We start from the raw sequence: 12975 nt of genomic DNA, 5'->3' as shown, positions 1-12975 counted from the left end.
ACAGGAGGATCTCCACAAATTGTTTTATTTAACTGAATGGCACAATAAAAAAATCTGCACTGAGTCTCTGAGGGTTGACGCTCGACTGAATACATTATTGGCATGAGGGACACTGATGTGACAGAAAGGGTATGCACTGTGTTGCCTGCAATAACAAATCATTAGACAAGCGCCATTGGACCAGGCTTTTCCAGGAAAGGCAGCCAAATTTATATTACAGTCAAGAGCTTTAGGATTGTGTAATAACATTGACTTCTATTGTGTGGTGGTTCCACTATTTCTATATTGCCTCTGGCAATATCATTTATATTGTGCTTTTATTGGATTTCTTGATTTTTATTCCTTGATTGTATCTAGCAGTATAGTAAAATATGACTGTCAGATGTAAACAAGATATACCATCAGTGTTGCAACTTTTGGGGAAAGGTCTTAAAATTTTTTCTCCTTATCCCCTGCAGGCCACACAAATACCTTATTCACATTTTTTATTTCAAAAAGTTCTTGCTGCTCTATTATTCCTTCTTAAAACATTTGATTTCATCATTTAATCCTGCCTGGGATTCCAATGACACATCTAATAACCTGACTTAAAAGAAAGGGAAATACTCTGCCACATAAGATAGAATATGTAGTGATAGGTATCTCATCTTCCTAGTTCTTTTTTATTATAATTTCTAGATGTACTAGGTCTAATTTAGGCTAGATTGACATGAGTACATTGTGCTCCTGTACACAGACTTGTATTGATTTCAAGATGGAAGGTTTGTACAAATAAAAGCAGGATTCCAAGCACAGATTGTAATTTCTTATTGTACTCTATACCCACAAAGATCATCTGAATAATAGGAGGGAAGGAAGAAACCATGACACATTTTGTTATTCATACAGATTGTTGGTGCCTTTAAGTAACTAAAGGTTGTTCAAGTGGTTTGAGATCTTTCTAATTACTGCTAAATGACATTACAAAATGTTACTGCTTGGCCTGAACTATAAAATTAACTTGGTCTGCTTTAGTTGCCCCTATTGGAGACAAACATGCTGATGCATTAGCCTTTTCTTTTCATGTAATCACTTTCTGTTGATTATTTTCTTGAACCCTAATATACAAAATTAAGTTCCCCCCCCATTAAAAATGATTGCACAGCTGTCTTCAAATATCTGCTATTCAAGCTATGCAATTGGACAAATCTAAGTGTCAGAACTGGCTTATTGGATAAACCTTTAAAAATTCAAAATTATCTTTGTATAATATTCTCTTGAAAATCTCACTTTCCACAAACACTAATGTCATGCTAGAATACACATGGAAAGGGAACACAGCTAAAAGCCAATAATGGAAATTAAGTTAATTCAATTTTCATGAAAGCAAATATTTGAAAAATTTTTCTGAGATACTTGTTCCAGCCTATTTACACAGTGAATGATTAAGAATAAGCTGTCTAGTAAACATTGTTCACTCAGCTCAAACACATTATTATTATTTAATAGAAGGTAAACATCCAAAAACTGAAAGAAAATATATATATTCGTTGTCATCTAACTTATCGCATGAATTAAAGTTGTCCTCTTCTATACTTTCTATAGCCACACTCAGCATTCTTTTTGAATATTAAAACTCTTACAAGAGGTTGCACGAGTCATACTTTAATGGACCTCAGAATCACCGCAGTGAATGGTGGAAGAAGACATAGCCATCCACACTTTTTCTGAAACATGGGGCAAGCTACCTGTGGCATGCTGGACTGCTGACATGGGATAAAAGTACAAGTTATGAATCTGTGTCCCTTAAGCTGATTCTAAATCAGTCCTGACACTTCATGAAACAAATCTGAAGCAATGAGACAAATGAGCAAACAGTGACTTTGTAGAGGCAAATACTGATATGTTCTCAATGCATCTCTATAAAGTAACATTGTTTACAGGCAGTTTTCCCTAAGCATTCAGGTTCTGGATACTCCAGTACAATTTTCCAATGGCACTGCAAGGTCAGGTTGAAATTGCTTAAACTATCATATAAATAGATTTTTTTTTTTTCCTACAGTGCATTAAATCACATCTTTTCAAGGTTAAGTAGAGTGCAAAGTATTTATTCCCTTTTTCTGTTAGGAACTTTACTAGTATTCTGCCATTAAGCCTGCATGACAAAACAAATATAAAAATGAGAAATTAATTTTATTGCATTTTTCCTCATCAGAGATAATTTGTAACAATAAACACCAAAATGTACAGATATATATCTCAGGAATAAAATAAAGTATTTAAAATCTGCATTCAGCCACCCAGAATAAAGAACTCAAACTGCACATCAAATCAAGGCAATTCATATTTGCTAAAAAGTGCTATTAAATAGCACTGCTTTAAAACAATACCTTCCTACTTTTTACAGGAAGCTGCATTTGCATGAGATGCCTAGTACTGTAAAATAGCTAACCAAATATGTGAAACAGTGGCTTGACTTTTCATGCAAACTGTTGCTGTGCATATATGTAACAAATAGGAGATGGCAAATTTGATTCCAGGTTAGTTGCCTTTCCACTATGACACGACAGATTTTAACTTTTTCCCTTTCATTGGAAAAAAAAAAAAGGAGATAACAGAGATTTACAGAAGTTAATTAGGATTGTGCACATTATTTACTATACAGTCAAGTAAACCTACACCATACTTGCACTGACAGATTGATTTGGATTTTTTTCCCCCATAGTGCTAGGAAAGGAGGTATACAATACAGGAGGTACATATACAAAATGAGATAAAAATTGATTTAGAAAAATGGTATTAGAAATACTTGAAATGAGTTCTTCTTTGTACTCAGGACAGCAACTATGTGACGTGCTCAAAAGAGAGCAAGAATAAATCAGTTAATTCCTACCCAACGCACTCCAAATGAAAGGGGACATAAGTTTTACAAAATACCCTCCAGCTCCATAAAGTTGTGTTTTCACACAAATGTTAACAAATGGGATAAAAAAGTGCAAGTAAAATTAACTCATAGCATGATTCTTTAGCTGACATGCTATGAGCAAGTGTTTGAATCATGCACGGAGCTGACAGGTTCATTCAAGAAGCTTAAGTTTCTGTTTTCCAGTGCAACATAAAAAGGAGATGAGAACATAGCCAATTATATAAATAAGACCCTGAGCATGTATGTGTAGGCATGTGCACGTGCACCCATGTGTATGGTTTCCTAATATTCATTTTAGCTGGCTGACTATTTTCTAAACTTTTTTCCAAAGGAATTATAAATCTGAGCAGAAAATATTCTTGAGGAATACACAGCTATTTCACAGGAATTTTCAATAAAATTTGTTATAAGGATGATATCTAATGTTTGAGACTAAAAGATAGTAAGATAGAGGTCATGTATCTATTAAAAAGGAACATCAGAAATCAGAAGGACTAATAGCCTATGAGTAGGACACTTACCTGGGACATGGTCTATATTGGAGACTGCATGAATTTGAACCTTGGTCTCCGATATCTTGACTAAGTCTTTTAATCATTAATAATTAATGATATTGCCTGCTCTGGACTGGATCTTTCTCACTACAAAAAACAAACAAAAAGGAAACAAAAGCTTTCTTGCATTCATCCCAAAATGGGACATAAGGTTCTTTAAAATGTTGAGGGATGTAGAGAAATAGTTTGTTATCTACTTAAGAGATAACAAGTTTTGAAAATGAGATCATTTACAGTTTAAAATAAAATATTGACAATAAATTATTGCCATTGAAATAAATGAAATCTGCAGATGTGACAGAACATATTTATTAAATATCCAGCAACTGCTATTAAATCATGATAATATTTATTCAAAACCTAATAACAAACTGCTGTCTTTGTAAAATGAAAGAAGTTGTCTGTTTGCCAAACAACCAAAATATTTTTAAGTACAGCTACTACACAACTTCATAAATTTCAAATGCCAATCTGCTACAAATTAGACATGTCTCCACAAAAATTAGCTAAGAAATAAAAAAAAGTTTGGTTTTAGTTCTACTTGAAATTGTGTAGCTGCCATGGGCAAATACTATCTTCATTGCATAGATCAGCAGAACCAACTGCAGAACAGAACAAAAACTGTTTTAAACATCAAATAAAGCGATCTAGGTGGTCAAAGAATCTTACAAAGCTGACAGCTCGTGTCACTGTCATGCTTGTTGAGAAACTGATAATAAGTGTTACAGTATAATTTTGCAAATAAATTATTTTCTTATTCTACAGTATGCCAGGACAGTTTGCTGTAAGTCTAGATAAAAGCACTGAACACAGCTGCTTTAGTTCTGTACCACTAAAATCTTAAGTATCAAATTATAGCTTTAATGGACAAATTGTACTTTTAAAGAAATCATAAGTATTTTTTCCATATTGGTTATTAAGAGCAGAAGCGTGTGCATTCGTGTGTGTGTGTGTCCCAACACCACAGAACGTTAAAAATTTGAAAGGTTTCCTCATTCTTGCACAACAATCAAAACCCAGGAAAAAATACTTGTGTTTACTGGTCTCTCTAAGTAATGTTAATAAAATATTATCATTCAGATTTAGATTTTTGCAGATCTGAAAAATTTTAACTCTTAAAGTCAAACTCCTAAAGGAATATAGGGAGAATCCATAAAGATGGAAAAAGAAAGGAGTTAACAGTTGCATATATCTGCGTTGTTATATATGCTGTCACATAAAAAGAAATCATGCTTAGCTGGCACGTGTATCTTCCAGCAGACATTCAACCATTTTGCAAACTACCTGCTGTCCAAACAACGTGAAGTTGGAGCTAGGCAGCCAGCAACCAGAGTATGTTCAATTGCGAGCATGAAGCGCATGAATTCTAGCCAGGAAATTCAAAGTGCTGTTTATGCTCTGCTTATGTTTAAAGCTAAATTGAAGTTCAAGTTCCCTTGAGAAATAACTGTCTCATCCCAGATAAAAAGTTATCGCATTCCTGATCTTAAAAGTAATTCCCATGGTACTACAGGCAAGAGGAGTTTAACATGTATCAATACAGAAAACATCATGCCATGACAACAGTGAAAACTGACTACAACACTGCCAGTAACTACAGCAAGAACAAATATCTGAATTGGGTGACTGCATTCTTAGAGATCTAACAAAGTCTTTTCATGCATCGATTCCTATGGGGAAAGCAAAATATGGAGATGCACAAAACCAGAGGTACTACCAAAACCAGTAAAACAATTATCCTCAGGGTACTCAGCCCCCCAAACTGGAAGACAGAGATGGAGAGCAGAATATACCTCCCATAATCCAGGAGGAAGTAGTTAATGACCTGATACGCCATCTGGACACTCAGAAATCTATGGGACCTGATGGGATCTATCCAAGAGTACTGAGGGAACTGGCAGAGGTCCTTGCCAAGCCACTCTCTATCATCTATCAGCAATCCTGGTCAACAGGGGAGGTCCCAGATGACTGGAGGTTTGCCAATGTGACTCCCATTTACAAGAAGGGTCAGAGGGAGGATCTGGGGAACTACGGGCCTGTCAGCCTGACCTCAGTACCGGGGAAGATTATGAAATGGTTTGTCTTGAGAGCACTCACATGGCAAGTCCAGGATAAGCAGGGGATCAGGCCCAGTCAGCATGGGTTTACGAAAGGCAGGTCCTGCTTGACCAACCTGATCTCCTTCTATGACCACGTGACCCGCCTAGTGGATGAAGGAAAGGTTGTGGAAGTTATCTACCTTGACTTCAGCACGGCCTTTGACACTGTCTCTCATGGCATACACCTTGAGAAGCTGGCGTCTCATGGCTTGGACAAGTGTACTCTTCGCTGGGTGAAAAACTGGCTGGCTGGATGAGCCCAAAGGGTTGTGGAGAATGGAGTTAAATCCAGTGGGTGGCGGATCACAAGTGGTGTTCCCCAGGGCTCAGTATTGGGCTCATTTCTGTTTAATATCTTTATCAATGATCTAGATGAGGGCATTGAGTGCACCCTCAGCAAGTTTGCAGACAACACCAAGTTGGGAGGCAGGGTCGATCTGCTTGAGGGAAGGAAGGCTCTACAGAGGGATCTGGACAGGCTGGATCGATGGGCTGAGGCCAATCATATGAAGTTCAACAAGGCCAAGTGCCGGGTCCTGCACTTCGGTCACAGCAACCCCATGCAGCGCTACAGGCTTGGGGAAGAGTGGCTGGAAAGCTGCTCGGCAGAGAAAGACCTGGGGGTGCTGGTTGACAGCTGGCTGAATATGAGCCAGCAGTATGCCCAGGTGGCCAAGAAGGCCAATGGCATCCTGGCCTGTATCAGAAATAGTGTGGCCAGCAGGAGAAGGGAGGTGGTTGTTCCCCTGTACTGGGCACTGGTGAGGCTGCACCTCGAGTACTGTGTTCACTTTTGGGCCCCTCACCACAGGAGAGACATTGAGGTGCTGGAGCGTGTCCAGAGAAGGGCAACCAAGTTGGTGAGGGGCCTGGAGCACAAGTCTTATGAGGAGCGGCTGGGGGAACTGGGGCTGTTTAGTCTAGAAAAGAGGAGGCTGAGGGGAGACCTTATCGCTCTCTACAACTACCTGACAGGAGGCTGTAGTGAGGTGGGTGCTGGTCTCTTCTGTCAGGTGGCTGGAGATAGGACAAGAGGAAACAACCTCAAGTTGCAGCAGGAGAGGTTTAGGTTGGATATTAGGAAAAATTTCTTTACTGAGAGGGTTGGCAGGTATTGGAACAGGCTGCCCAGGGAAGTGGTGGAGTCACCATCCTTGGAGGTATTCAAAAAGCGCGCAGACAAGGCACTTCAGAACATGGTTTAGTGGGCATTGTTGATGGTCAGACTGGATGATCTTGAAGGTCTTTTCCAACCTAAATGATTCTATGATTCTATAATTTAGTGCTGATACTTCCTAGGATACATGGCTGAGTCACAGGCTAACCCAAAAGAGATCCTAAGAACTAAATGGGTTCACATTTGTATTTTTCTTACCATTACAATTTTTTCAGCTTTAGTAAACTCCAAACTTCAATGTAATGTAATAAGCAACAGAATAATGTAATATCAAGTAAATGCCAGTATCAGTGCCAGTTGTGTAAGTATTAGAAAATGTGTAAAGGCACTGATATTAAACACCTCCCCCACCAAGAGGGGGACTTCTTAGGTTTCTATGCTGATTGCTCTATGTCACTTCACAGCAGGAAGAGGACTACTTTCAATTTCTTTTTTAAAACTGTAATTTGAAATACCCGCAGAAAACTTTCAGTTGCATATTTCTACACTGGTATTTGTTTGGTGATAAAAATGTGAGATAAATCTCTTTTACAGAGAAGTAATCAGATTTACAGATTGTCAATATACTTTATTTGTTAACAGCTATATGAAAAATAAATTATATAAAATTATAGTTCTATTGAGGTTAGAATAACTTAAAGATGATACAAGATAAAAATTATATCAGAGAATAATGTTCAAGTGATTAAATCTTTAAAGAAAAAAGTAAGCTAATTACCTATGCTATGGACCATACAAATACATAACAAGAAGAATGCAGGCACAGTAAAAAATATTTCCTTCCTTGCTATCCTTTAAAATTCATATATATCACGTAAGTGAAATAACCAGGATATTATAAATACACAACATATCCATACTTTACCCCATGGTTATGTCACCAAGTTATGACTGGAGTGTCCCACCCTTCTTGAAATACCTAGTATGCTAATTGTACAGACACAAAAAAGTAACTAACAGCTTTGAGCTTCATTAGACACATATAAACTAGACTAAATGAGAGACAATTACATCCTGAGGGAAAGTGAAAGACAGATGTTTCCATCGGGGAGCCTGTGGACTGTGGCAAGGCCAGTACAAGTAAAGGAAATTATAAATGTTTCATAAAACTCAAGTCTCCTAAGTATTATTTTGATTTTGACAAAAGCTATGGATTTTAGTTCCCAGCTTGATTTTTCCAATATCCTTTGGAAAGAGGCATGTCTTCTTTGAAGATCAGGCTTAAGAGACATGAGGAAAGTGGAGTTCATTCTTGAAGACAACAGTTGTTTACTTTTCAGGAAAGCATTTAATACAACAGATGAACTCTGAAGTTCAAGCATGTGATACAGAGATTTTGATGGTTCCATTAGGGGACAATATATTGTAGATGTTGTCAAATTATTTTATCTTTACCACTCAGGATAGAGTAGATCCACTTGATGCACGTAAGACAACAAAGAGCTTTATTCCAGTGATGAGTTTAGCCTGGGGATTATTTCAGGGCTAAGTTATTGGCAGACCATTTGTTCAAGGTCAGATCTTCCTCTAATGTAACCGAATCCTGAATGATTACTTTCCATGTAAACCCAGGATGGTATGGTGTGTTACAGCTACATGCATCTATCAGTGGAATTGTTTAGGGACTTTGTCCTGAAGTTCTTACATGCTTTCACATGTATCTTTCTAAACAGATGATCAAACAGTGAGGTAACATCTCGACTAGACATTAAATGACAGTAACACTACACTACCGGTGGTGAAATATCTTTCAAAAAAATGACTACATCTCTGATTCCTCTATCTAATTAATATTCCTTCTGCTACACAGATACTAATTACCTTCAGTTTTGTTCATCTGATACATTTTATATGAGGGCAATTATTTGTAGCTTGTTTTTACCTTTCAAGTTTCTTTCTTACATTGTACGCTGGAAGAAGAGATTGCATACCCTAAAGTTTCTCTACCTTTCCCAGCTATACTACTTAATCTGATAAAAGGAGAATTACACAATTTGCCTGTACTGTTTTTACACAATTGCAAATAAACCATATTTCCTTTTTAATTACTTCTTTGATGAGTTATTCAAAATCAATCCCTAAGGACAATTCACTTCAGTTACCTGTCCTGCTATGAGATGAATGGCCTTACAGGAGACCCTATTTCTCTTCTCTGTGTATAAAAAGAGCATGGGATAACTAGCTCAGATTCAGAATGCAACTTTTACATGCAAGGCCAGTATGTGCAGAAAACTTATTCAACTGAAGAATCTATAAATTTAACTCAGAAAGGCTTTTATTGTGCCAAGTGACCAGTGGCTGCAGCTGTACAGTTAAAAATAGAAAGTCAACAGCTAATACAAACTAACAATGATGCAACTGTCACCCAGCAATGACAAACCCATGCCCTGGCTCTTCACGACCCCTTGAAGTGGTGCAATTACTATTGTTTTTATAAAAAGCTCAACATTGGTTTATGCTAAAACAGCAATAATGTCAAAATGTCAAAGCAGTTCAATATCAACAATTATTTTATCGTGACTAGATTCCTCTTTTGTGCAAATACTCTTTAAACCAGCTTAGCACAAGTATTTTCCTTTTCAAAAGTTTTCGAACTGCACTTCTGATTTTCGATCACTACCAGATATACAAATACAATTTCTTAGTTTCTATCTATCTATACATCTATGCATGTGCATGGAAGAAATATATGTATATTTCAAAGCTACTGCATTCTTTAAATACATGAAGTTTAGGTTTATAAACTAAACTATTTTACTCTCAGATGTCTGTTGCTAAGAATGTGACTCCTTCAGACTTGATATAAATTTTCCACTGGTGCTCAAATGTGCATGTGTGGACATAAGCATGAAGATTTTACTGAACCTTTTAAACGACAACCATCTAGCAATCAATTTTTGAACCTATACAGAGACTCTAATGTGAATACTAACTAGTCCAAGTAGAAGACTACCATTCCATGAATCTCCAGAAGAAAACTTGTGTTCTTCAGTGTATAATTAACAAAATGGATTCGAATATCATCCAAAGTAACTGTGCTTATAAAAGCAGAAGCAACTACTGACAGACTTTTTTCATTCTTTCAGCTTTAAGTTGTATGATACGCCTACAGCTATTACATGTAGCTTTATAATATTAAATAAGCTATTGTACTGTCATTTAATTAATATATGTTTTAACAGTCTCTTTGTAAAACAATTGTGTGCACTTTAAGATATACAATTTCAGGTCATAAACCAAAGTTTTATGCCTATTGATTCTGTTTTCTGCAACAGTTTAACCAAAGATCATTCCATAAATTTATATAAAAGCTGGAAGACAAAAGCAAATCAGTCCTGAAGCAGTAGATTTAATTAAAAAAAAAGCATGAAATATTTTGCCATTAAAAGAATAATGGTTAATAATTTTATGTCAGCAGGGATGTACTACATATAAATTTGAGTAAGAATGATCTGGTGGTGGTATGATCATTACATAAAATGCTTCTGTTATTCTTTTTAAGTACAAAATCCTTTGGAAACAATAATTTTTGCAGATTGTTCATAAAAAAACTGTAAGTAGGAACTTTCATTTTTGAGGTAGTTAAGGGGTATATGATATTCCAAAATGAATAGTGTTCTCAAGCATATGAAATATTTTTGGGGGCTTTTCATATGAAAGAGGAGTGATATGTTCCACTTTTGTTTTCCAAATCACTTACTGGTATATATAACTATGGTAAATGTGAATATACAAAATTTGTTTTAATTCTGTAACAGAAGGGTTAAAGAGTAACTCGCCCTAGTCAGTGGCATACCATTTATCTGAATTTATAACAAATTCAGGATTATTAAAGATACACATAAGCTTTGTGATTTCTGAATTGTAATAATGAAATAACGAGTTTATAAATCAAGTGCATAACATTTCAAACACTATTTTTGTGCAATTATTAAGCCAGTGTTTGCATAATTATTTCAGATACATACATCTCTCAAGGTATTGAAGCAAGGTCTTCAATCCACTAACTAGTAGGCAGAACTGCTGAAACAATCCGGTTGTTTCCTGCACTAGATTCCTGCACTGGTTTAGTGATTCATCATAAACCTTTAACTTTCTAACAAAGCTTTGACATACAGGAAGGAAAAATATTTCAGAATATCTTTTTTGGTTTTGTTTTAAAAAGATTGTATGTTCAAATTGTAAGAGTTCTAAACTGGATAGTGCTATAGTAGCTTGTAGTGTGGAAGGTCAAACATTGCCTAGATATGAAAGCACTAGTTTAAAATATTGTATTGGAATGCAACCTCCTGCACAGAGAAAAATTCCGTGCTTTTTAAAACATCTTCTTAACCTCTTTAAATTTCCATGCTTAATTCTCCTCTGGAATAAGAGCAGACCATTTTACTGAAGTCAACAGGTATGGCTAAATATGCTTCTACTACAAATAACAAAAGCATATGTGGGTGTCCTGTTCTGCAAGCACATTATGCTAAAAAAAAAAAGAAAAAAAAAAAGAAAAGAAAACAAAACAAAACAAGCCAAAAAAACCCCCATCCAAAACCCAAGCAACGCCCCCTCCCCAAACTTCTAAGAAACTTTTCAGTACATTAATATTAAAGTCATACAGTTGTCATTTTATGAATCCAACATACTCTTCCACTAGTGGCAACTCAAAAGTAGCAATATATTTGCACAATACGTCTCACCAGGAAAACCTCAGATAACCCTATGCATTACAGAGCATTAGCAGATATAGGACAAACTCAGCCGTATGTTTAATGCTTTTTTTTATTTCTGAGGAACTCATGGAGAATAGAAATGTGCTATGACTCTAGGAATTAGAAATGTATTACTAGATACATCAAAATATGGCTTATGAAGGTCAAAATCCAGACAGAGAGACTATACTGATCCTAGCAGAAGCACTGCTGTTTTAAACTGTGGAGTGTTCTATCTTTTCTTTTTATATACACAAAGACACTACTCCACTGTCAACTAGTGAGCACTTCCACCACCTTTATGCAAACAAAGCTTTGAGAACAGCTGGGCAGATAACAGTTTTCTCTGAATGCAGATGTTTTTTCAGGTGTACATCTGAAATACAGGCTCGGTAACACTTTGCTGCTATTAAAGATTCCAGATGGAGGCTGTCTCATAGAAGCCCATGGCTCTTACACCCACCTATCCCCTCTTATCAACATCAAAACAGCTACTCTAAGTTCTAGGTGAAACATAGTCCAAATGGTCAGTAAACTCTAAAAAAATACTAAAAACAACATAAACTTAAAAAACTACCCTAAGTTGACCTAACTAACCCAGTTTCCTTATAAGAGAGATACCATACAGAACAGGCATAATAAACTCCTACTGATTGCTGTCAGTGGTGACAAGCAACAAAGAGGTACTTGGGGCAGTCACCATGATGCTTTTGGTTGGGCAAACAAAAAAAATCTAAGATCCCAATGTATTTTCAGCACATATGATTAACCAAAAATATCTGAATAGATAGGGCACAGGTCCACTCACTGCAGTATATACACAAAAGGTATAAATATCTGAAGGAACACTCAAAGAAGTATATATGATGTTTAATTTAAAATTACAAGATTTGTATATAACATGGTAAAGGAAAGAGGACTAAAACTACAAGTTATTACTTGAAGAAACAGGTTACATAGAGTTACTGTGATACTTACCACTGTGAAATTCATAACCTTCAAAATCCATACTGTCATTGCTAAGTTAACAATCATGGTAACCAACAGCAGAAGGACAAAGAAGTATAAGCACCTCTTTCGCCATCCATAAATCCCTACTGGGTAAAACTGAGGATGTTCAGTCCTTGGAAGGCTGTTCTGTTGTGTTGCTAATATATACTGCTCTCGTGTCATCTGGAAAAGAAAGATGTAAGTACAAGTAAGCAAATGAGAGGTCTGTTTTTCATAGATTTTATTACATGAAGATTATCTGAGAATGTATAGATAATCAGTTTCTATGGGTACAGAAGGGATGCATTCATTCAGCATAAACCATATCAATGTTATTTTTACTAGGCATTTAGTAAGAATTTGGTGGGTTTTATTAATTTAAAAAAAACATTTGGTTTGATATTTCAAATTGGATTTGCAATTCAAATTTATCAGCAAGAAACTGTAAAAAATATTAATGTAATCCATGTATGTATCTTATATTCTATTTCTGAAGACTGTTTTATTGTCTTGTATGAGGAAAATTTGGTTTTGGAGAAAAAAGCCGTGT

At 36.0% G+C, this 12975-nt stretch overlaps 1 protein-coding gene across 1 annotated transcript in view; it reads right to left on the bottom strand.

Moving 5' to 3' along the window:
- SGCZ (sarcoglycan, zeta) overlaps positions 1-12608 on the bottom strand; it is a 228687-nt gene extending 216079 nt beyond the window's left edge. The window contains exon 1 of the mRNA XM_010570056.1: positions 12414-12608. Coding sequence (XP_010568358.1) covers positions 12414-12608 — 195 coding nt within the window. The remainder of the gene's footprint in view (positions 1-12413) is intronic.
- Between the last annotated feature and the right edge of the window lie 367 nt (positions 12609-12975).

Source organism: Haliaeetus leucocephalus, unplaced genomic scaffold (genome assembly GCF_000737465.1).
Source record: "Haliaeetus leucocephalus isolate CR32 unplaced genomic scaffold, Haliaeetus_leucocephalus-4.0 Scaffold284, whole genome shotgun sequence".
Classification (NCBI taxonomy): domain Eukaryota; kingdom Metazoa; phylum Chordata; class Aves; order Accipitriformes; family Accipitridae; genus Haliaeetus; species Haliaeetus leucocephalus.
The sequence above is the reverse complement of the archived record's forward strand: the minus strand, read 5'-3'. Positions and strand labels throughout refer to the sequence as shown.